This window comes from Rhinoderma darwinii, chromosome 13 (genome assembly GCF_050947455.1).
Source record: "Rhinoderma darwinii isolate aRhiDar2 chromosome 13, aRhiDar2.hap1, whole genome shotgun sequence".
Taxonomy (NCBI): Eukaryota; Metazoa; Chordata; class Amphibia; order Anura; family Rhinodermatidae; genus Rhinoderma; species Rhinoderma darwinii.
Genome location: NC_134699.1, coordinates 37,078,120 through 37,103,782, shown reverse-complemented (window position 1 = coordinate 37,103,782; position 25,663 = coordinate 37,078,120). Strand labels below are relative to the sequence as shown.

Here is a 25,663-nt window from a genome sequence, read left to right as displayed (position 1 = left end):
AAGGCCAGATTTTCTGTCAGACCGTTTGATAAACGTGGCCCAGTGACTATAATTGTGGGATGTGATTTGGGTCTTCCTAGCACATGAAGGTACGGCCATACTTGCACAGGACTGGAGCAGCACTTCTGCATCACCACTTTATACACCATGCAAGGAGGATGTGTTATCCAAAAGTGGCAATAATATAGAACCAATGAGGGAGAGGTATCAAGACTGGTGCAAAAGAAAAGTGGAGTAGTTGCCCATAGCAACCAATAAAGTAGCGGTTTTCCAAAAGGCCTCTTAAAAATGAGGTGTAATCTGATTGGTTGCTATGGACTACTCCACTTTTTAGGTTTGCGCTAGTTTTGATATATCTCCCGCAATTTGTTTTCCTCTGATTCACAGAAAGCTGCCCAGTCTGCCGCGATTAGGCCGGGTTCCCACGTAGTGTAAACGCTGTTGAATTTCCGCAACTGAATTCCATGGAAATTCTGCAGCATTTACAGTGACAGCTTTAAAGTGGATGAGATTAAATTTGACCTGCGGTGCAGCATTTAAATCCACAGCATGTCAATTTATGCTGCGTTTTCGTTGCTTTTCCATTGTGTGTTTTCACCATTGGATTCAATGAGGATGCAAAACTCGCAACAGAAAGACAGTCATCCGCCGCAAAAATTGCAATTCAGGGGAAAAAAACAAACTACTTACCCAGAACACACTCCTACCTGCAGTCCGGCTGTGACCGCTGCAGCCAATCACCGGCTGCAGCAGTCACATGGCCTGCAACATCATACAAGGAGGCCGTACTACGCGCAGAGAAGAGGGAGGGGGAGGGTATGAATGGCTTTTTTTTTTTTCACAGCGCTGCTTTCCGCAGCGGAAATTCAGTTCGAAAAACCGCACGGAAGGTTCCAGGTCAGATACACTGCACAGGTTTTACGGAGCATATCCGACCCGTGGGAACCCAGCCTTAGAACTGACAGGACAGTTTCACGGTGTGTAGGGACAGGCCCCACCGACAAGACAAATGGTAACACTGAGTTGATATTTTTTTTTATATTATTTTACAGGAGGAATAACAGAGGAACAGCACAATGCTAAGAAGATATGCCCCAGAATGAACATTTAATGGAGAATACAAGTATTTAAACAGGAAAGAGTGGACAGGTTCTCTTTAAGCCAATGTGATGATTAAACTGAGGCTAGCACCGCAGGTGGGGTGATATTGAGCACTTTTGATTAGTAACTGTTCAATATTATGTTCCATATCGGACACTGTGTGGCAGCTGTAGGCAGTAGTCATGTAAGGAACAGTATTGCCCATCTGACACCTCTGTTGTGCCAGCACTGCAGGAATGGCTGGAAGATTTGGAGCATCTCCGCATGATAATCTAAAGTGCTGTCTCTCCACAGCCATGGTGCTATTCTCAGCCCATTGTGTTGGGTCATAACATCGCACCGCGTACAGCCTGCTGGGCATGAGAGACGGACAGATTTATTTAAGTTTGCTATTAATTTGTGCTTGAAGTTCTCTTGGAGAAGGGATCGTAACCTGCGCTGGCTCTCCCTCCTCGATGTGAGGGATGACAGACTAAGGCCTTATTTACACGAACGTAGTTTACGTCCGTGATACGCGCGTCAAAATCACGCGTGTGAAAATCAGGCACATCGCACGGACCTATGTAAGTCAATGGGGACATTGACATTCCGTGTTTTTCACGCAGCGTGTGTCCGCTGCGTAAAACTCACGACATGTCCTATACTTGAGCGTTTTTTGCACATCATGCACCCATTAAAGTCAATGGGTGCGTGAAAATCACGCGCAGCACACGGACGCACTTCCGTGTGCTGCGCGTGATTCGCGCAACAGTAGATCAAGAAATGAAGGGAAAAATAAAACCACCTCCTTCAATTCTTTTTCTAAACCTCAAAACCGCGTGTCATAAGGATGGCATATGCGTGAAAATAACGCAGCAACGCAGCAAACACTGATGACACACAGAACTGCAACGCGCAAAAACACACGTTCGTGTGAATTTCGCCTAAGGCCTAATTCACATGAGCGTGTTCGGTCCGTTATATACAGTGCAGGGAGCCGGGCTCCTAGCATCATAGTTATGTACGACGCTAGGAGTCCCTGCCTCGCTGCCGGACAACTGTCCCGTACTGTAATCATTTCAGTACGGGACAGTTGTCCGGCAGCGAGGTAGTGACAGCGTCGTACATAACTATGATGCTAGGAGCCCGGCGTGTGACGGCCGTTGTTTTAACGGCCATCACGTGGACGTATTCAACGCTCGTCTGAAGGCCTAAGCAAGGACACGCTGAACCACTCTGCCCTCTATGTATACGATCATCGTTCAATGTGATGGCATACGGGCCTGTTGGGTTTGGCATGGTGTAGAGATGGGTACATATTACAGGCCTGCTTGTTCCCTCCCTCTCAGTACAGAGAACACAACTTTTAATCTCATGTTTTGCCATTTTTTGGTATGTTCTATCCTAAAGCTGCATGATTTTTGTGTTATTTTTTTCATGTTTCCTATTGACTGAGTTGGAGGGACCTAAAACAAGCCTGAATAGGATGGAGTTTATTGTACAGAAAATCTGACGTCCTGTGCCTAGTACAACATACATAACATGTACATGGTGGTTACCCAAAAAGATAGTCATGGGGGGGGGGGGTCTATAAGAAGAGAAATAAGCAGATTCTACAACGGTGTGTAATATTACAAGCTATATGTATGCAGCTGATGCAGTGGAGTTAGGATTTAGCGGGTAGGTTCAGTCTAGTTGAGATGTAAGATATTGTCAGTTGCTCCGCACTTACATCAGATGGATACAACCAAACTGACAGATTGTAGCCCGCCGCTAAGAAGTAAGTGCTGCTGACAAAATGTTACACGAGATTAAACCTACACTATAAATATAGTTCATTTCTTAGAATTTAGAGTATAATCTGGTATCATTGTAAGATATTACATAAAGTTTTCATTTTGAAGTCTACACAGCACATTTTAAATAGATGTAATGCCGAAAGTGTTAATGCTAATTATAAGTTAATTAAGTTCCACATAAATATATATATTTATTTTTATCGTTTTATTATTAATTTTTTTATTTATTTTATTTTTTTTAAAGGCATTGGGGATTTATTTCTACAATGGCGCCAATTTTCTAGGTTAGTTTAATATCAGATGAGTAAAGTAGTATTACCGCGAGTAGCGAGTTGTACTCATGCACGCAATAGAACTTCTTTATACAATTTCAAAATGAAAATTCTAATTTAATTTGAATACTTTATTTATTTATTTTTTAATATATCTGGTTTTCCTACTTTTTTCGAATTCCATTTTCCGGGGCCAGGGTGAAACAGTCGCCTGCCTTTCAGTAGGATACTAAGAAGTTAGTGAAGCTCCGTTTCCATTAAATAGAATTTCTGTTTTAATGTCACTGCACAAATCAGAAAGTGATGCTAGAACTGCAATAATCAAACAATTGTGACGTGTTCAATTCACTTGACATTAGAGGGGTTTCTGTAAATATTAGTCTACTCATTAAATAATGAAGTTCTGCAACTTTTTGATATACTTAGTGTATCTTTTCCTTACTTTTTTTTTTTCTTCCAGATGTCGTCTTGCTGTAAGTGAATGGAAATATTCAGAGGCTGAACAGCTGCCATGAACATATGCTACAAAGTATATGACTTGTTAAAAAGGATTTCTACCCAAAATGTCAAATTGCCCATACTAGTAACTCAGAAGTTGGAGAAGCAGCCGAGGTTTGGGAATAGTTTGTTTTATATAGAGATATTGGTGTTTTTGTGTTGCAGACATTTTTGAAAAGCAAAAACAGTAAGTGTAGCCATATTGGTCGTCCATTTTAAATTTGCTTCTCCGTAAATTATGTCAATTAATAAATATATATCTTTTGTTAGTTTCTATGAAGTAAATTTAGTAGTTACAGAGATGAAGGATATTTTTGAAGAGCCGCCATATTGGTTGTAAGTAAAACAATTACCAATCACCAGCTGCTCCTCTAACTTCCGATTTACGAATATATAGCCAATTCTTATATTTAGATGTATCCGCATTCCCTCGAGCCATGCAGCTGTGGGAGGAGCGAAAAGTGACAGTTTCCATGTACTGACGGCAAGCAGAGATCTTGAAAATGGCCAGCGATAGTTTATCAGAAAGAACTTCATTATATAATTATTAAGCTTGATTCACATATAACTGGAAAAATTCTTATAACTACAATATTATAAAGTTATTAGAGGTCAGCGCATTACTTGAATATTGGTGGCATGACCTCTTATTGCCATAACCTTTTGCAACTTGTAATAGCTTTATCATTTTCAATGCAAGGTGTAGTCCCCTTTAACACTTTGTTGACGCTGGGTTCACACGCCACGTGGTTGCTGGACAGTTTAAATTTGCGTTTTTGTTTGAAAGGGGGTGGGGGGGCGTTTCATGGCAAAAATGAGAACATTTTCTCTTTTGGATTGATTCCCAGCTTCCTCAGAAAAAGAAGTTGAAACCACAATTGCATACGTGGACCCAGCATTCAGGGGGCTGTAAAACACAGACCACCAACGAAGTCGAACTTAGATCAGCACAGAACTCTATGGCGATCTAAGGTCGGTTCAGGAGGTCTGGGTGCTGCAGCCATAATACGGATGATAAAAGAAAAAAATACATTTAGTCCGCAACACAGACTTCAATGTCTAACCTTGAATTCCAGACAGATGTTTATATTCTGGTATAACGGTAGCCATTTTATAGGGTATTTAGGAATAATAACCATACAGAACATGTGTATGAAGATGTAAGTAACGCGTTTCACCTAACACCATAACAAAATGGACGGAGAAAGTATCCTCTCCGTTGAGCAAATGGCCGCCCTTTCAGTGTCAGAGGGGGTTAGCAAAACGTCTGCCACTGAAACCAGCAAGCCAAAAACAGCACAACAATTCTAAAATGGTTGCCATCTACTATAAAGTGGACCTGTAGCCCACACACAGCCGGCAGTGATTTTGAGGGTCAGGATAACAGACTTTTTAGTCATTCTTGACCAGTGTCTCTTGCTTTAGTGATGGGACTAGTTTTAACAAAATTGATAAAGAATTAGCAGAGCACACAAAATGGCTGCCTGCACTGTGAGTAGGGGGATGGGTAGGTTTCATTTAACATGCACATCCAGATAGCTTCCTCACTAGCTGATAGGGTCCCTGAGTCCACACAGAAATGTACATTTCTTCACACATGCACACGAGCCTCCCAAATCTAGTCGACACAATCATTCATAGAAGTCCATTAGAAAATAAAATTAAGTAAAACATCTACCTGGTAGCTGTGAGGCATCTAATGGATCACACCAATCGTGCTTATTCTCATCTGTGAAAACACTGTCGTCAAATACTCACACATGCTTCATAGTGTTCTAAAATATGTACACGCCATTAGAGGAAGTTCCTCTAGTAAGCACCATTGAAGTGAATATATACAAGTCTGTCTGGTAGGTAGACACAGGGTAAGTCGCTACCAAGGTAAATGTTTGTTCAGTCATAACATTGTCCATTATACCGTCTCTACACTATTACGACCACAAGGTTAACAGGTTGTTAGTAGGTTAATTGTGTGATGTGTGTGTGGATATGTATATATAATAGTATTATGAATCCTAGGAGTAGTGTGCAGGTGCTGTGAGGGCAGATAACAGGGTATCATATAGATAAGTCACTAACTAGAAGTTTGATTGGCTGGGGAGGGTTAGTGAATAATTTAAAGCGGTTTTCACATGAGAGACATTTATGACCTATCCACAGGATATATGTCAGATAGATGCGGGTCCCACCTCTGGGACTCACACCCTTCTCTAGAACGGGGTTCCCTAAACCCCATTCAGCCGCTCTGTGTTGCGGCTGAATGAGGTGAATTCCAACCATGAAAAAGATTATATGGTTGCGAGTTACTTAAACAGGGTAGCTCACATGCTACGCTGCTTCTGTAACTGCCATTCACTACTATGGGAGTTACGGAAACAGCATAGCTCGGCGAGCTACGCTGTTTAAGTAACTCACAACCATATAATCTTTTTCATGGTTGGAATTCACCTCATTCAGCCGCAACACAGAGCGGCTGAATGGGGTTTAGGGAACCCCGTTCTAGAGAAGGGTGTGAGTCCCAGAGGTGGGACCCGCATCTATCTGACATATATCCTGTGGATATATCATAAATGTCATGTGAAAACAGCTTTAAGGCATAGCTCACACAGAGTTTTTTTGTAGGCAGAAAAAATCTGCCTTAGAATTCCTTTAGGAATTTTAACTACCAGCGTTGCTTAAACAATTTTTTTTCCCCTGCGTTTTTTCAGACTAAAAACACTGCTCAAACTAGCGCCGCAGGTTTTTTCTGCCTCCCATTGATTTCAATCATAGGTCAAAGGCGGAAACCGCTCAAAACAAGAGCATGCCACTTTTTCTAAACTGACCGAAAGCTGCCCGGGGAAAAAAACACCCCTGCCTCCCATTAAAATTAATAGGGGCTTACGGTGTGTTTGCCATGGAGCATACCAATCAGACTCCTGCTGTCATTCTTTTCCCTTTCAAAATGGCAGCTGAAAGCTGACTGGTTGCTATGGGTAACGCCATTGTTATCTGCCCTTTTCTTCTGTTATAAATCAAGTCACCCACACGGAGTACACGAGGGACATGCAATGCTCAAGCTCTGTTCTCTCCCCCATGACAGTAGGGCTGCTGTAAGAAACTGATGGCCAATGTCACACGGGAGGATTATTCGCCCTGTGTGTTTACTATGAGGGTCCTGGAAAATATACTGAGTAGATACAAGGGGTGGTCATACAGCCTCGAAGGGGTTGTACGGGATTAGAAAACTGGTGATGTACACAGGCTGCTTTTTTTCTTTAGACACAGCGCCACTCTTGTCCACGGGCCGTGTCTGGTGTTGCAGCTATTACCTCTGTTCAAGTTAGTGGGACTAAGCTACTGTACCAGACAACGCTCATGGACTGGAGTGCTGGTGTTACTGGATCGGACAGGGATTACAATTAAATCCTTTTTTCTAATTCTGGGCAACCCCTTAAACTCATTTGTGTTTTCATTGCGTGAGATCTATTATATTTATAGTATTAAAAATAAAATTTCATTTAAATTTATAGTATGTGTGTAGACTAATAAATAGATTAAAACCATTTGTTTTTCTAAAAATAACATTTTTTTATCCTCTAAAAAATACTTTTTTTTGTGTTGCGCCACAATGTCTGTGAATTGATCAGTCTAAACAGCAACCCTACCTTCTACCCAACATCTCCCTCCCTTTATTACGGTTTTATCAGAATAGACTATCATTAGATTCCCTTTGTGTCCCAGATTCCGTTCACTCCTCCCGTTTCTCTACATCCACTTGCCATCGTCAACCTGCGCCCCCTTTTCGCTGATGCCAAGCATTGCAGGTCCCTCTAGCAAGTGAAGGGAAACCCATTAGAAACTCAAGGTATATGTAAGGCATGTACTATATATTCTCATATCGGATGTGTATATCGCATGTCATAATAGCCTATGTACTCAGAACAGACCATGTGTTGGGTAACTTGATTTCTCAAATCGCTTGATAATTCTAATGACCGCTTCATTACATGCAACTCCGCACATCAGAATAATATGTTTCTAGTAAAATTCCTCGTAACAAGATCTTAAATGTGTCCACTAATAGCCATTCATATATTGTCCGGACGTACAGAGTCACAATTAACCTTACTTATTGCAACATGTCAAACCTTTGGCCACTAAAATTTAGGGAGTGTTAACAATAATAAACCATAATACATTTTTATATCACGACAAGAGTACTGGGTGTGATCATAAGGTAAGAACCTAAAGAAATAAATATATTGCCTCTCCAGGGTTCGGGTAACTTCTCAGCAAACGGTGTAGGTTACCATTTCCCTTAATAAAGACACTAGTACTTCTATGTACTTACAGTACCCCTGGCATTGGGGTATATTTACTACAGGGGGGAAAAAAAGGGGGGGGGGGACTGGTGGTATTGTGCTTAGGGTAAGGGAAAGTAGAGGCAAGAGACGGTATTGCCAACCCATGAGGCAGGACAGGAGATTTCTGGGTAGAGTTAATGCCCATGTAAACAATCTAAAAGAAGTTCAGTGGTTGCACTGGCGCTGCCTTGGTTGGCACAGAAAATTGCGGTGCCGAACTGCATTGCGACCCTGGAGCTCCCGTGCCAGATTCTGCCTTTGTAGATTTTTACGTCCTAGCTTACGTTTATCCACCATAGCTTTGGCGCGTTGGATCCTTGAGACTTGACCTACTTTTCCCAAAATAGCGGCTTTGGCAGAAACTGAGGTGGCATGATGGGGTGTGCGACGCTCCACTCTGGTTTTGGACGGTGACCTGCAGAGAAAGGGGTCAGACATTACAAGATTTACCTGTGACCTAACTTAACAAGGACCCGTTCGCTCTCCTGACATCTCTGTTTTAGAAAATACTTGTATTCCCCATGCTTTTCATATAACTGCATTGTGCCGCTCCTCTTTTTATTCACCTGGAAATGTATGAATAAATTGACAAGATGGGTGTTACCATTCATCTTGTCAATCAGGAGTGACACTTCGCACTGATTGGACTGTGTAAGGACACACCCCTAATAGTGTCCCACCTGATTGACAAGATGAATGGGAACACCCATCTTGTCAATTTATTCATACATTTCTAGGAGGAATAAGAGAGGAGCGGCACTTTGAAGGTTTCTAATAAAGTAGTATTTACTAAAATAGACCTGTCGGGAGTGCTGAGAGGTGCTCTTTACCAGAGACAAGTATTAATGAATTTTAAAAAAAACGAACTATAACCCCATTTCTGTCCTGTATCCAGGCTTCATTATTTGAGCCGAATGGGTGAATTGCTTCCCAAATCAACGGAAGTCTGTTTCTCATTTTTTATACTTCGTACTTTTTGTTACAACTGTTTTTCACATTGTGTTTTATAGACCTTTTCCTAGACTATCACCCCCACAATATGTTTGTGACTAGAGGAGAGGAAGATAAATGGCCTTCAAAATCAACTCCAATTTTTCAAAATTGTTCTCTTCTTTGCACAGTAAAATACATATTCTGTGTAAATGTATATTCTTACCGGTCTCGGCTTATTTCATTGGTGTCTTGCTCCACCACGATGCTGCCACTGGTGATGTACACGGACATGCTGGGATGCTCGATCAGGAGGTCTTCCAGCGGACTGCTTCCCACCGCATTGTGGCCGGGACCCTCTGCAGTGAAACAGGGGGGAGGGGTAACGAACCAGCTCTCGTCCATCGATTGGGGTGGGTGGGGGGAAATGGACCAACCAATCCGCTCACCCAGGGAGTGTGGCAGTGGGCTGGAGTCAATGCTGTCCGTTTGGCCTTCTGCCACATCTTCCCCGCTTGAGGTTAAGGTGTAGCTATCTGATATGCCCAAGGAGTCAAGTTAGGAGTGGAAAGAAAGATGAAGGACCACACACATACAGTGTTAAAAAGAAGGGGTGGGGGATGGGAGAAAGGATGGGGAAGTTATTAGTTTAAGACAACTATTATAGACGTCATATAGGTGTCTATCCTTACCAATGATTTTGGTCTGTAAAACACATGCTGCTTACGAGTTATCTCCATATGCGATTACTTATCCTCTGGTTTGGAGGTAACTGGACTAGTATAATTGACTAATACATTAGCAGAATTACTTTTGCTTTTTCTTTCTTGCTCTTCTGCAGGCTAACTGCTACTTTACTGTACTTCAGTTCCATATTATATCTGCTCAGATTCACCAAACTGATATAAGCGCTCTCCTTTCGTGGTGGTCCAAGATCTTCTCACATGTAGCTATTGTATATCCGAAGATCATTTTGACCGACTAGATTTGAGCTAATATATAATGGAATTAAATTATAATAAAACAGCAGCTAACCTGTTAAATGCAGGAAAGAATTAAAAGAAGCAATTCTGCTAATAGATGTGAATAAGTCAATTGCACATATTCTACCAGCCCAGTTACCTCCAAAACAGAGGCATGCTTAGACAAAAAAAGTGGCCTCCACAAAATATTGCATTGCATTGAGCCGATCAGATCACTAGGAAACAGTCAATGAGGCAATAAAGTTCCTCTGTGATGAAACACACACACTTCAAACAAGAACAAAATATTGGATACTAAGATCTCCCAGTGCCGGAGTGTATGTGATGTATATGATGCCCGACATCCAACGGAAAAGAGGACTTGGGAGCAGCATAGTCCGCAGCTCCCTGTAATGTCCTCTTCAGCTAGATGCCAGGTACAATATATAGTCCTGGAGCTGTATGGGTCCTGCTCTTAACACCCACTAGTTTAACCCTTGATGACCATCTTACAAATACCCTTACTAAAGTATCTGTCTCATGGCAGAGATGCTTTAAGGAAAATATTAACACTGTGTTGTTTTTAAATGGAATATTCCGTGCAGATTAATTTTTAGAACAGATCTTTATAGCAGTTGGAGCTCTGTTGTTTTACTGACGCAGAGCTTCAAATTGGCTGCATAGTTATATGATAAAATTCTGTCTGCCGTCAGCCACCACTAGGGGGTTCTGATTACGGACTGCTTATACATTGAACGCAATATAAAAAAAACAGTATGCAGTAAGCTCCCTCTAGTGGCATCTGCCGGCAGCACTTATTCAGGGGAATTGAAGCTCTGTCAAGGGTTGTCCAGTTTCACCAAATTAAAGTTATTAATCTCTATAATAAAAAGTTAGACAATTTTCCTATATACTTTCTGTATTCATTCCTCACGGTGTTCAAGATCTCTGCTTGTTGTTATTCAGTAGGAACCTTTTATGGTTTACTTCCAGTAGATAAAATTCTGTCCGTGGTCATGTGATGGACACAGGTGCTGGGATGGTTATAAGACACAGATCTGATATACATACTGTAATTGTAACGAGCCGTGCACCTGTGTGTCCATCACATGACCATGGAAAAAATGTTATCCTCTGGAAGTAACAATGTAGGTTCATACTGAACAACAACAAGCAGAGATCTTGAAAACCGTGAGGAATACAGAAAATATAGAAAAATTGTACAACATTGATTTGGCAGAAACTTGACAGACCCTTTAACTGAAAAACAGAGCTCTGACTAAGATAATAGACCTGCCAAATTAATTAGCACAAAATACATATTCAAATAAAATGCCGACATTCACTTTATAAAGAGCCTCTTCACTGAAATGCATCAGAAACGATTTGCCATCTGCCATAACCTGTATCATCACAAACTGGAAAGATTCTGGTTAATAGAGATGCCCAGTAGCTCAGGCAAATGACGTACGTGAGAGAACTCGGGATCATCGCCCCCTGGCCTGTAACCCTTTCAGCTGGAGATAAACTGAAGGTCTGGGGCTTCGCTAAAGGGTTGGTGCTTAAATGGCTTGGACTCCAATGCAAACTGCAGAGTAACAGTCGTGGCCCTTTTCCACGTTTACTAAAGTAGAGCAGCAGCACGGTGGCTCAGTAGTGAACACTTGTCTTGCTGCGCTGTTGTCCTGAGTTAGAATTACGACCAAGGACATAATCTGCATGTATTTTGTATGTTCTCCCTGTGTTTGCGAGGGTTTTCTCCCACATTTGAAAAACATACTGACAGGGAATTTAGATTGAGCCCCACAGGGGACAGCGAGTAATGACAACTGGCACTATAGTGGCGCTGGCATTATATAAGCAACAGAAAAAAGACAAAATGGATGCAGTTTGGGATTTCTTTCCCCCATTGTTTGGGTTATGATATGGAAGATCATAGGATTAATATGAAGGGGTTGCTGGAATTTGTTGCTTATTTATTTTTAGTTCATATAATAATCTTGCAGCTCAGGCACATAGTATGCTGATCGCAGTCACTGCTGTCCCATGTTACATGACACGGTTTGCGATGTGGGAATTTATATGTAGCAGAGCTAATCAAGCTGCATAACGTGCTGCTGGGACGGCTGTTCTGGTGCACTATTTCCAGAACTCTTTCATTTTTTCCCATTGGTTTAGAACAGCCTGTACACTGGCTCTCAAGAGGTTTTCTGAATATCATTTTAATATTTCTGCATAATAATAAATGAACACATACATTTTACTGCAAAAATATTAAATATATGAAATATCACTGCTAGATTATTTAGCCAAGATGGAAGAATCGCTGCCCTCTGGTGTTCACCCCTGAGAATGCATGGCTTTCTTTACATAGTAACTCCATTTTAACACTTCAGTTTAAATCTAATTGAAAAGTTGAGTAAATACTTTACTTTATTTATTTTGTACTGAGTTTGACTTCTCCATTCATATCCCTTAGCTTTTTTTTTCAAAGTTCTGTTGGTTGCCCTTGGGAGACAGACCTAACAGCTTAGACTATTATCTAAGCTCCCACAATGCATTGCTCACTGATAACCGGAATACAGCTAATGTTTTAATTAAATTTTGCATCTCAGTGGATAGGAATGTAATTAAAAATGGTTACAAAGTAAAGTATTTACAAACTTTAGTCACTCTTTAACCTGTAAAATAATTTCATAAAACGTTTGACTTGTCATAGTGACATGTCAGAAGTTTTGATCTATGGGGGACCGGGTGCTGAGACCCCTGCCGATCGCTGAAACGAGGTGTTCTCCTTTCAATACTGCAGACAATTTCTGCTTTTGAATTTTTTTGTGCCTTTTTATCGAAAGAAGGAGAAATTGTGGAAAGGCTTGAGAAATATCCAGCAAGCAGTGGAAACTATTGCAACTTCCTGTAACTTCTATGCCAAGCTAAGGAACATGGGCAGCTGGGCCTTTAAATGAAACCCTGCCTGGAAACTGAGATAAATAGCTGTCCCCTTAACATTTTCCATGACAAAATAACATGAGAGCAGACGCACACTGGGCCCAGAGCTAAATTTAAGGCAGACCTCTGGAGAATGACTCAAGGAATGTTAATTGCACGGACTGTGGAAATGCTAAGCCGTAGAGATTGGGCTGTGGAAAATAATCCTATTACATTTCAGTCCTTACCTGGGATGTCAATAATCAACCAGCCATCATCTTCTTCCTCTGATATAAAAGCTTTTGGTTCTATGGGATCACTGGCTGTTCCCTCGCTGAAGAAGAGTCGGGTGAAACGTTGGAACATGGCTGAAGTGAACCTTGGAGTTTGCTGGAGGTTATGGGAGTGGAGGTCGGAGGAGATGTAAACAAGTGGGTGGCGTTGTGTGGTGGGGTCAGCAGAGTCCCACTGTAGGATATGTAAACATGAGGCTTCTGTATGGCTTGGATAAAATAGCCCTGCAACAAGAGACACACAACTGTAATAGCCGACAATACAAAAGGTGGCACATTTCATTGTGTTCATGTCACTATGGCTGTATTGCTGGGTGCCATTGTAGATGTAGTATAAATGTCCCGCTAGTGCCAAATCCAACAACCCCTGTCCATATGCCATAATAGAGAAGGGACCCCTCTGGGCCTGAACAGAGAGCAGCCACGTAAAAAGCGGCTTGCATATTTTACATGGATTTAAAATGGATGGGTAGACACCGCTCCACCCTGATCACTGATCCCTGGGGGTTAAAGAAGCCAGAACCGGCTTCACTTTGAAAAGGGGTTATTTTGGGGAGACAACTCCTTAGCGATTCTGCCACACACCTCCGCAATTGAATCAGTGATCGAACCTCACCTAAAGAGGTCACATCGAACATGGCTCTTTAATCTGAAGGACATAGTGTCCGTTAAATACTAGGACTATGGACCGCGGCATCTAAGCCGTTACAGGGTTGGGGGGGGCAAAACCCTCTCGAACATAAAACCATTTATACATATTACAAGAGATATAGTTATATAAGGGAGTTAACTTTGCAATAAATTAAAAGAAAATAAATAAAGAAGTCAGTGCCGGACTAAAACAGATTGTATAACTGAGGCTAATGAGACTATATGGTCACATAATGAACAGCCTCCTCATGTAGATAGTGCAACACACCGCCTCTTGTAGATGGTCACCCCCTTGTAGATAGCACTACACCCCCACTCCCTGTACATAGCGCCATTGAGTCTCCCTAGAGGAGCCTCTGATGTCGCTGTCCATATACGGATAGTGACGTCAGCGGCTTCTCTAGGAGAGGAATCCCCGGGAAGAGCGTTGGCAACGCTTTGGCCGGGGATTCCTCCATACCTCACAACTTTCAAGTTTCACAAAGAGGGACAACCGATGCAGCACGCATAGCAAAACAATATAATGCCCTCTAGCTGCCCTCACACAGTATAATGCCCCCATAAATGCACCCATACAGTATAATGCCCACACAGATGCCCCATACAGTATAATGCCCACACAGATGCCCCCATAGCTTCTCCATACAGCTTAATGCCCCCATACAGTATAGTGCCCTATAGCTGCCTCCATACAGTAGAATGCCCCACAGCTGCCCCATAAATTATAATTCCCCTATAGCTACCCCCATACCGTTTAATGCCCCCCTAGCTTCCCCTGTACAGTAAAATGCCCCCCCCTATACTGTATAATGCCCCCATAATTGTCCCATACAGTATAATGCCCCCATAACTGCCCCATACAGTATACTGTATAGCCCCCTTTGATGTCCCTAGTTTCAGTGCCCATGTAGATGGCGCCTGTGTTCCCTGTAGATAGTTCCACCGTGCCCGTGTAGATAGTGCCACACCTTCTTGAAGATAATACCACCGTCCCTGTATATGGTGCCATTGGGACGCGGAATCCCCAGCCTGAGCATAGGTCGGGGATTCCGCTCCTAGATGCTACTGTTCATATATGGACAGTGATGTCAGGGGCTACTCCTAAAGCAGAATCCCCTACCATAGCGTTGGCAACGGGGATTCCGCTTCAGAGGAGCCACTGACGTCACTGTCCATATATGGACAGTGATGTCAGAGGCTTCCCCGGGCACAGCACCCTAAGTAGCGCTGTGCCCGGGGAGTCATCGGCGAGAGGAGGAGCGGCCTCTGCTCCTCCACTCTAAACTAATGCTGAAGCAGGGAGCTTACCGTTCCTTGCTTCAGCATTAAGTTCAACTGTATCTGCGTCCTGAGGACGCAGATACAGTTGACTGCGGGACAGGCCACCTGAGAAGGATGGGAGGTATGATTCCTCTCCTGGAGGAGGAACCCCTTTGTCACTGTCCATATATGGATAGTGACGTCAGGAGAGATTCCACTCGAGTCAATTGTACCTGCGCCTGGCCCGGTGCCTCCCCCCTACCGTCTCCCAGTTGTGCCCAGGGCACAGGCTCCGCCTGCCCCCCCCCCCTAGCTACACCCCTGAATAATATCTTATCCATGCCCACTCTTTGCAATAGCTCTCCGTTCTGGCTAATAGAAGAAAGATCCATGCGGAGGACTCTCCTCTATGACATGCTCCTGATGAGACAAATCCTTCAATAATAATTCTCCTAGTTAGGCATCCCAATGGCTACATTGTTCCCTGGTTTAACTCGATTGCATTGTCTCTAAGGTCGGCCACACACAAAATTTAGATATAGGCCAAACGCTCATTCTTCCCATAAACAAGCACACGCGATTTATTATAATGAGAGAGAGAGAGAGACACTTTTGGCAATAGCCAATCCTTTGTTCTGCCACAAGATAAGCAATGTTCACATTCAATGTGTTTGATCCTCATTTAGTCCAACAACTCCCATCATTGGACAGTTAGGATATTCTATAAACATTTGTCGTAGGTTCTGCCGACATTCTTATGTAAACTTTGCTAGAGAACTGCATTGGATTGCGGAAGGACACAGAAAACAAGAAATCTTAACGAAATGATAAATATGCTTGATACCATGTGATTATCACAAGTGAACACTGCTACATCTGTAACTGAAATCTATGGCTGCTTCCTGGAATAGCTCCTCAAGTCAAATGCTTGTTTTACAGAATACCCCAAACCAAAAATGTGTTTGCATGTATTATTTCCACAATTTGCAGTAAATATATTTTCGTTACATTACTTAGTGCCAGTATTTGTCTTCAGCAGCATATATACACTACAAGGTCAGAATATACATAAATATACAAACATCCAGTGTCATCATATAAACACTACAATATGTTGCCTAATTTCCCTCTGTTCCATAGACACAGAACATTGGGATCTTTCAATTAGGGCAGAGAGCAAGCCACGCTAATCTCCTTACTGTCTGAGCTGTGACTGGCACAGAAACCTCCCAATAAAGCAGTCACCCGACATAGATTATCATTCTCCATATATGAAATCTGGGCCATTGCCTCAGCAGAACAACAGACTGTAGGGGGTTAATGATATTTACTGTACCAGAGACGTATCTATAGGGGGTGTAAAGGTGGCAGTCGCATTCTGGCCATGAAGGGAAGAGACCAGTATTATAAGCGGCACACGGTAGAGGGGGGGGGGGGTGTTACAGATTATGATTTTTGGGCCTAGGAGCTTCAGGTTACACATCTGGACTGTTCGACCCAGGAGGCTTGGACAGGCTGTACTATTGACAGGCCAAGCTCACCTTACAGGAGTGACACATATGCGGACCTGGTAAAGCGCCGTGCTACATCAGGCTGATTGAAAGGCGCTGGAGGGTAAAGCTGGCCACAGACATCACAATTTTTCTCGGCGAACCCCTCAGCAATCTTATGGCTATGATTCTGGCCTGGTGATCCCCCAACGTCTATCTTCAGGAAAAAAAAAGTATCAGGGTGGGTTTTACCCTGCCCGATCCTTTGTTCCTCCAGAAGTTCAGTTCAGAGGCAACAGAAGTGTCTGTATGTCCTCTCATCACAGACCACCCTCTATTATGAGAGCTGCTGGGGGGGGGGGGGGATTGTCACAGCACCTGAGGCCTCGGGGAAAAAGCCAATTTTGCCAGAGGTAGTTGTTCATTTCCCCTGTTGCAGCTGCTGCTTGGGAGTTGTAATATTACGTGCAGCCATTCAAATGAATGTAATACATAGATGGAAGGGGTACAACAGAGCAAGATCTTGAGCATGGGACCCCCCCCCCCCCACGATGCCCTTAACTGGCATATGGAAAGGGATTGCCGATTCGGCCGTGATGGTATGTGCACCAAAACTGGCGTCCGTCTCCACTTGCTTAGCGATAGGGAGAGTTGCTGTTCGGTATTGTTTGGAACTTCTAGGCCAGTTGTAATCAAACTGCCACATTATGGGAGCCTCAAATACAGTCCTCGACTCCAGTCAGGGCACTGTGCCACCCAGCTAAGGAGTAGCCAGTTATTATTAACAGAATACAAATAGACATACAGAATCCGGTTAGACCGTGTACTTGGAGCAAATGTGCATGTTTTTCAGCATATTTCTGGGTGGTTGTGGTGTTTTTAGCTCCCGCTTAAAGTGTTATTCCCATCTCATAAAGTGATGGCATATCCTTACATCTGAATCGTTGTGGGTCCGACATCTGGGACCCCCACGATTATGCAAATGAAGGGCAACAGAGTTGCATTCCCATCAAAGTTTGCCCTGTACAGCGGTGCTCCCTGCCTCCAGCTGTGCAATTCCCTGGTCAGTGGATGGTCAGGAGCGCTGCTGTGCAGAGAAACCATAGGTCGGACCGCTATAGTCAGATATGCGATACTTTATGAGATGAGAGTAACCCTTTTAATTAGAGGAAAACAAAGCGTAAAAGAATGCATGTAACATGACATGGTTTTCCGTAGCATCTATTCCAGGAACATTTCCAAGAACTGCTTCTTTAAGAACCAAAAATGTGACTAACAGAAACTACATTTCAAGATGCAACTGCAATACTATGCACTAGTGCCCCAACAAAGCGGAGGCCATTTTGAGACCTTAATATTGGTTCAGTCCACAAAATGGTTGCTCAACAAGCTTTAGTGAATTTGCTGGTCAATAGCATGAATACACGAAGAGCTGCATACTACGGTGACAGATGCCGTCTATGTTCTATGGACACACAATACACTGAGTTGTAATACAAACCCCTCACCTAAATATGTAGCTCAACAAGACTACACAAACCAACACAATGGAGAAATAAGAGCAGTGTCAGAGTGCAGCCCGGGGGCAAACTACTACACCCAACCTCTGCTCCACCTGCATTACAAGCGGAGAACTGAAGGCCTGAAAATTCAAGTGTAATAATTGAGCTCAATATCCCATCCTGGCCGTCCCCTGCTCTGCAGACGGCTTGTAGGTCATATTTATAGAGGCAGACACTGACATAATAAGATTAGGTATAGTACACAATGTACTGAGAAGACACTCAGCTGTGCAGTGTCCACAAGGTGACCAGTCCTGGAATAATCCTCCATGGTTGAAAGTGTAGACTAAGAGCGTCTAAATATAGAGTCCAGGGTACAGTACCTGACGCAAGCGCTGGAGCTGCGTTACTTTGCATGTCCTCTGGCCAAAAAGGAAATGTCCAGTGTTGTGACTAGCTAAAAGGTCAGGCTGTGCCCAGGAGACATGTCAGAGGAAAGATAGCTCAGCATAAGGTGTCACAACTCTATCCAGCCAAATATATATTCGGATAGTCCTTTACCCATAGGGCTCATGCATAAGGCACAGCCCAGTGCCCTCTCACATGTGAATGAGCCCTAAGGGGTGAGGATGTCTTATTCATCAGACCCAAAACCTAGTATGGGCACTGAGAGCTTCAACATATTTACTAATTCTTTATTCGGGCTCGTTCACATCTGCGTTGGAGGCTGTTAGGGGCCCCCATCGCTTATCTGGCCGAAAATACTAGAAACAATAGCGTTGCACTCTGCGCTATTGTTTCCGGTAAAACCACATACACCCTGACGGGACCAATTAAAATCAATGTGTTCCGTCAGCCGCCAGTGGTGTGCGTCATGCAACGAAATTGGTGCTTCCAATATTTCTGTTGTTCTGCTTCTCCTACGGAGCAGAACAACGGAAAGCTGAACGCAGGTGTGAACCCCCAGCCAAAGAGGTTGGCCACTAATATAAATATATATTATAAAAAAACCTGAAAATGCAATAATGTTACAAGTATCTTGATATCATACCCCACGATGTATGATGGCGGCAGTCACGTGGATAAACACACGATACATACAACCGTGTTTGGGCTGCGATATACGGACCTTATGTCGGCCGCAGTTCCCGGACCGAACACAGTTCAGGGAGCCGTTCCTAGCATTATAGTTATGTGTGAGGCTCGGAGTCCCTGCCTCTCCGCGGTAATACTGTCCTGTACTGTAATCAGGTTTTCAGTACGGGGCAGTATTTATGCGGAGAGGCAGGGACTCCTAGAACCATACAGAACTATAACGCTAGGAACTCCGGCTCCCTGAACGGTGTTGGGTCCGGGAAATGGGGACGACATACAGTCCGTATATCATGGACCAAACATGGTCATGTGAATGAGGCCCAACTCTATGAAGCTCTTCAGGGAGGAAGAAAAAAAAAACCACAGCTCATACCCCAAGAAAGTTATACCTTATATTAAAATTAATTAATATAGAATTTAACATATTTTAGATTAAAAAAATAATTTGAAAAACTTTCATAACAGAATCATGTGCGTCTTTCACCATTGATAAGTGAGAGATTGGTTGTTAAACAGGATCCTTACATTGTAGCTCAACGGGTGGTCTGGTCTTCGGGCACACAGCGGAGCACACAGACCCTGGACCAGGGGCACACGCAGTCCTTACCGGTCTGTATTACGGACCTGTAGCCACTTCATTTGGCATTGTGCAGTGTTTCCGTGAGGCACTGTATTCTCCCATAAAAGCAACGCTTCAAGGGCATAATAGCTCCGTAACACGGCATGTCATGAAGGATGCCCTGATTTTTTTTCTTTCACTAATTCTGATGAATCCACGAGAAAATTTTTTTTTGTGTATCTCTGTATAAAATTGGAGGCACACAGAGGTACCTTATAGGCGCCGTAGTACAGATCCATACAACAAGGATCAGTAATGCGCCATTGTGCAGTCTTATGTAAATTCAGATGCTAAAGACCCGCCTTGACCTAGTTCAGATTACACAGCTGAAGGTTTATCACAATGTATCAGTTTATGAAATCCTCTACGATCTCCTGTCCTAACTCCAGACGGATAGGATTTTTTTTACCATGTATTGGTGTAGGTAGGACATATTAGGCACTGTTCACATCACGCTAATGGCTTCCGTTTAACTTATTTGCCAAGAAAATCGCCCAAACTATACCTTTAATGCAGTCCATGACAGATGCCATACAGTGTCATTCGACATCCATAGGGACCAGTTGTAAAAATGGAACTGGCAATGGAAACCTATGCTTAGAATGTAAATTGGGAGCTTTCCCGGCGTACAAACTAAATGAATGGAAAAAATGTGACAGAAGTGGGGCCTTAGCTGCGTGAGTAGATCTGGGTCAGACCTGGCGATCAATTCAGCTTCTGTAGGCCCCTGTACAAGAACAGTATATGGGCCCCTTGGTCCCCAATCACTTATCATTGAACACTCACTTATGTCTTTCCAACAATCCGAGAACAATTGTGAGCCACTAAATTCATTAGCTCAGTCCCTTGTAATCGAATAGACATTAGGGAGCTTCTTTTAAGGTGGCAGGGAGCCCCCTTATCTACTGGGGCCCTATGCAGCTGCACATATGGTATGTCCACCCTGCATCTGAATGTAAACATTAACCGACAAGAAGAATAAAAACACTAAGCATATTAGAAAGTTGCAAAACTTTATCATTCATTAATCAAACTTTACTTCCATAAAACTGGACAACTCCTTTAAAAACAAAAGTCATACCAATAATCTGTGTACACCATAAACAGTCCCTATACTGTATACAAGAGCAGCTCATTTGTTTACAGGCGGATCCAGAGCAACCAAGCTGAGACTAAGGAAGTCGGCCTATCCTAGATCAACACCTAACCCGCGCACCTTCCTTGAGAGGTTTGCTCTACAAGAAAAGAATGCAGTGACTACTACCTGGACAGATCAGATTAACCCTTTCTATGACCAACAGTAGTTATGGGTGCACTAGACCAATATCCACCAGATAGAAATGTGCAGAACATAAATAAACCAGGACAGCTTGAAGCCCCTAGCTGATGCTGATCTACAACTAGAAGCGGCTAAATAAAGACCAGCGAGACAAACTTCATCCGAACACAAGATCCAACTTGCAATACGGATTGAGTAATGGTGTCCTAATACACGAGCGTCATTTAACGACACCGCAGGACATATGGACTCGAGTGTTAACCCTACAATGTCAAGTCCGTCGCTCAAGTAAAGTAGGGTTTGACAGGTAAACAGCTTTATTTAGAGGAGCAGGGTTATTCTCAGCACATCCTGCAAGTTCAGTGGAGGACAGGCACACACAGCGTGACGTTCAATGTCATATGCAAATCAGACCCACGTCACGGGATTCTTCCATGTGAAATATAAAAAAGGTGGATCCGGTTTATAGCTGGTGCAAACTGTATATACGGTCTACAGCAATCTACGGGATCCCACTAGATCTGCCACACACCATGATGTTTATTATGATATATTTTATGACTCCACCTACTGATTTTAGCCCCTCCTCTAACTTTTTCCTAGTCAACTGTTTACTGATAAATATGCATCATATAAAAACACTGACCTTAAACTATCAGTGCACGTCATTAAAACTGGCCTAAATATTTGCCATGAACGTTCTGAATTCATTAAATGTCCCAGGCTGTAATCTCATCATCTACATAAAAGGTGCAGCATTAGGGGAGATACAATTAACCCCTTACTACACAAGGGGACAGAAGCCGGAGAAAGTATCCATTTCCAGTACAGCACAAGATTCGATACAGGGCGTCAGGCTTGGGCTGTGATCCACACACGACACCTGACAGTAATTTAGATTTCCATAGAAGGATTGAAATTTCAAGCAGATTTCTCCTGCAGATGACACCCCCACCCCCGGCATAATGCATCCTGTGCTTTTAACAGACCCGGATTATAGATTTGCATACTGACAGGCCAAGCTTGGGAAGGAGGAAGGGAGGGGAGGATGGGTTACCAAGATCCAGGGACATTAGTGTCCTCTATGGCACTGGGAAATCATGACCTGCTAACCTCTTCCCTGCCAGGAGGACCAGGAGTTGCAGAGGGAGGGGGGGATTCATAACCATGATGGGGAGTGGGAGACATAGAAGATCCCACCCCAGGAGAGGATAAAGGAGGAGGAGAGAAGCAGAGGGGGAGGGAGAGGTACAGATGGAGGAAAGACGATCAACTACAGGGACAAGCAAGAAGGGAGCAGGACGTAAACACACAATAGGGCAGCCACAGGGAAATGTGAGAGAGAGTCCACTGACAGCCACAGGGCAGCATAGGGGCAAATGCAATACCACGGTTATAGGGGTAGTGGTCATTATGACAATGTGTGACAATTAGAGGCAGGGGGTCAGCAAAATCAAAGATAAAACAGCCTTCAGTATTTCATATCATTTGTTCTCTGCATTCAGCCACACACAAAACACACCGTATACAGGGTCGCCACAAAGATGTCATTCTCTCTCTTCCCCCTCCCCCATCCTTTTCTGTCCATCGTCACCTATGACAACATCTGGTGTTCAGTGACATCACAGCTGGGTATATATTGTAATAAAAGGGAGATGTAACAAAATAAAACCCATCATCATCTCAGCCCTGGCACAACATATGAATATCAATTGTCACTGTAGTCATAGTAAAGCATACTAGCATCTATACTACAAATACAGCAAAAATATAATAATAATAAGAGACTATAGAGAAGACCATGGTGTAACAACTAACCCTGGGGTAATAGCATTACCCCCTTCCACACACGGCAATGCCATAGCCTGTTGTCCAAACATACATAACATCGCCTGGCAAGCCACAGATTAACCCTTGCAGTGCTGGAGGGAGTCATCAACACAATACATACAATTATATACAGACTGCAGTGTAAATAAAGTTCAGGTGTTAGTGCACTGGTATGATCAATTCTATTATTATCATCAATAGGCTATTAGTACATATGAGCTGTAATATCGTATACTGAGGAGGAGGAGGAGAAGAAGAACAAGAACTAGGGTTTAGCATTTACCTTACCGTGCAGCAGTCAGTGTATACAGACAAACAATGTCCAGCTCGCTATACAGAAGGCCAGTTGAGGTATATGCACAGTACTGTATACAGCACAGGCTCTGCCGGCTCATCTCACGGCTCAATCATTAGAACGGCTTCAACAGCTGACAGCTACGTCACCCACTGCCCCGCCTCTCACCGTGACGTCACGTTCTGCGGTTTAAACTGCTGGAGGGAGGAGACAGGCGGGAGGAGAGAACTAGAGTGTAAACTGTGGTGACGTCATAGCAGTGGGAGAAGGGAGAGAATACTCCTCTATGCTGAAAGAAAGTTGTGGTATAGACAACCCTGCATGTACAAAGCCTGGTTGCTGTTCTCTAAAGTATATATATATATATATATATATATATATATATATATATATATATATATAATGATGAACGTGGGGGAAGGGCATTTACTTCAGCGGTCATCAACCTGTGGCAGAACTACCACAGGTTGGAGACCACTGACTTCACATACTTTTTTTATACAATGCGATCTGTCAGGTATAATTTGTCTCCTATTGGTAACGCCTAGAGTAGACATTTGTCATGGTGTCCTTGCTTTTTTGTTAGATTACTGGGTAGTATTGTGGAAATAAAGAATAATAATATTGATACATTCTAGAACCACTGAAAATATAATGAGAAGTAGGACAAGAAAAAATAAATAACTAAATCGAGGTAGAGCTAACAACTCTGATAAGCTGATGACACTATGCTCATAGATGTTGGGACAATCACCTTAGATATGTCAGGGGGGGGGGGTGGATAACTATATTCAGCCCTGGCATCCATTCTTCAATAGGATAGCGCTAGGGGCTAAAAGATCCTGGCAGTAGTCATAGTGATAAATGTCACTGACTTAAGACTACTGCTTACCTCTAGTGACAATATGGGGAAAGTGGTAGCCTAAGGCTGAATTCACACAAGCACATTACGTCCGTAATAGACGGACGTATTTCGTCCGCAAGTTCCGGACCGAACACACTGCAGGGAGCCGGGCTCCTAGCATCATACTTATGTACGGGACCACCTCGATTCTCTTTTCGCTCTATGGATCCACCCCGATGCACCCTCCAAATGTGGGACGCACTGAAGTCAGATACCTGAGACAACCGACCAGCACCTTATTGATTCACTCCCAGTCCTTCTACCTGCTGTCCGTGCTGCACATAGCGGTTACTTTGGATACTAGCTGCTGGTCATAATTATGTGACTCGACTGTGTATAATAATGTAGTATTCCCGCACTCAAGGATTGTTGTAATGCCCAAAATTCCTTTATTTAAGAATTTGTTTCATCATTGGTGTGATGGACGTTGCTTTCCTATGCGCAGCCATCTACCTCGTCCTTATACTTCCTTCTCAACCGATTGTCAGGTCATAAATTGACTGGACAGTACAAAAAAAATTATCTGTGGATTGTTCTAAATAAAGCAATTATTGCGCGTTAGGGTGAATTTCCTCAAGACGCTTTTGACTATGCTGTTAAAACGGTATCAAAAACCGCATGTGTTTCGTTTTAAATGCGGAGTACCTAAATATCCTTGATCAAGTCAAGGCTGCCCTGCCACTTATAGGTGAAATGTCCAAACTGAAGTTGCCTTATTTCTGACAAATGATGAGAAGACCCAGCTCATCGGAATAAGACAATCATGCTTAGAAGAGCTAAAAGAGCGATACAGGATTATATAAACATGGCTCCTTTCTTCCATAAACAAATCCACAACTGTCCATGGGTTGTGTGGTGTCCCAGCTCAGCCCCATTCACTTCAATGGAACGGAGCTGACAACTCATGAACAGGTGTGGTGCTTTTTCTGGAAGACTATAGTAATACTACCATCATAGCAGAACTTTTATTATAAAATCAATTGATGTAATATGAAATTTCATATTTCATTGTTCACATAGTGCAGTTTGTTTTTTATTTGAATCCAAAAGAGAGAAGTATTAGGGCTTGTGAGCATGGCCATATTATGGATCTACGTGATACGGACACAATAGCGCTGTTAGAATTCTATGGAACCATACTGTACCTCTGTGGGCCTTTGAGTTTACACTGAGGCACACAGAAGCTCTTTCTCACAGATTCTCTGAGTATCCCAGAGTAACATATCATGGCATGTCATATTATGTAGGTATTCTCTCCAAAAAGTGTTGCTTCTATAGGAGAATACAGTGCCTTAGAGAGGCACCATATAGTGGCCCTAGAGCTCTATAATAAGGACTTATATAGGGTTTGTGTACAAAGTATTGTGTACAGGGGATGAGCCCTAAATCTTAGTTTTATATTTTAGGATCCACTTCCAGTTTAGTTTAAAAAAAACTACAAGGTGTAAACAAGGCCATATAACTAGAAACTAGCATAATGCACCAAAGTAGCTGTATTAGTAAAGTTTATGGAACCATATGTGATCACCACCAGACCTTATTCTAAGGGTCTCACGCTGCGGATTCTCTATGCAGCGTAACATGAAAAATCCAAAATGCCGATTTACATGCAGATTTTGTCATGGCTTTC

The 25,663-nt window shown here is 42.9% G+C and overlaps 1 protein-coding gene across 9 annotated transcripts in view; it reads right to left on the bottom strand.

Annotated features, from left to right (window-relative positions):
- Window positions 1-7,815: 7,815 nt before the first annotated feature.
- TP53INP2 (tumor protein p53 inducible nuclear protein 2) overlaps window positions 7,816-25,663 on the bottom strand; it is a 106,374-nt gene continuing 88,526 nt past the window's right edge. For 2 of the 9 annotated variants that reach the window (XM_075846004.1, XM_075846012.1), the window contains 3 exons: window positions 13,064-13,333; window positions 9,152-9,461; window positions 7,816-8,410 (listed from right to left, as the gene is read on the bottom strand). In XM_075846004.1, coding sequence (XP_075702119.1) covers window positions 8,161-8,410; window positions 9,152-9,461; window positions 13,064-13,333 — 830 coding nt within the window. In that variant the 3' untranslated portion in view covers window positions 7,816-8,160. Of the gene's footprint in view, window positions 8,411-9,151; window positions 9,462-13,063; window positions 13,334-16,560; window positions 16,797-16,887; window positions 17,019-22,526; window positions 22,592-23,117; window positions 23,328-25,663 lie in introns of those variants that run through there. The other 7 variants (XM_075846005.1, XM_075846006.1, XM_075846007.1 and 4 more) reach the window with 7 other exon arrangements.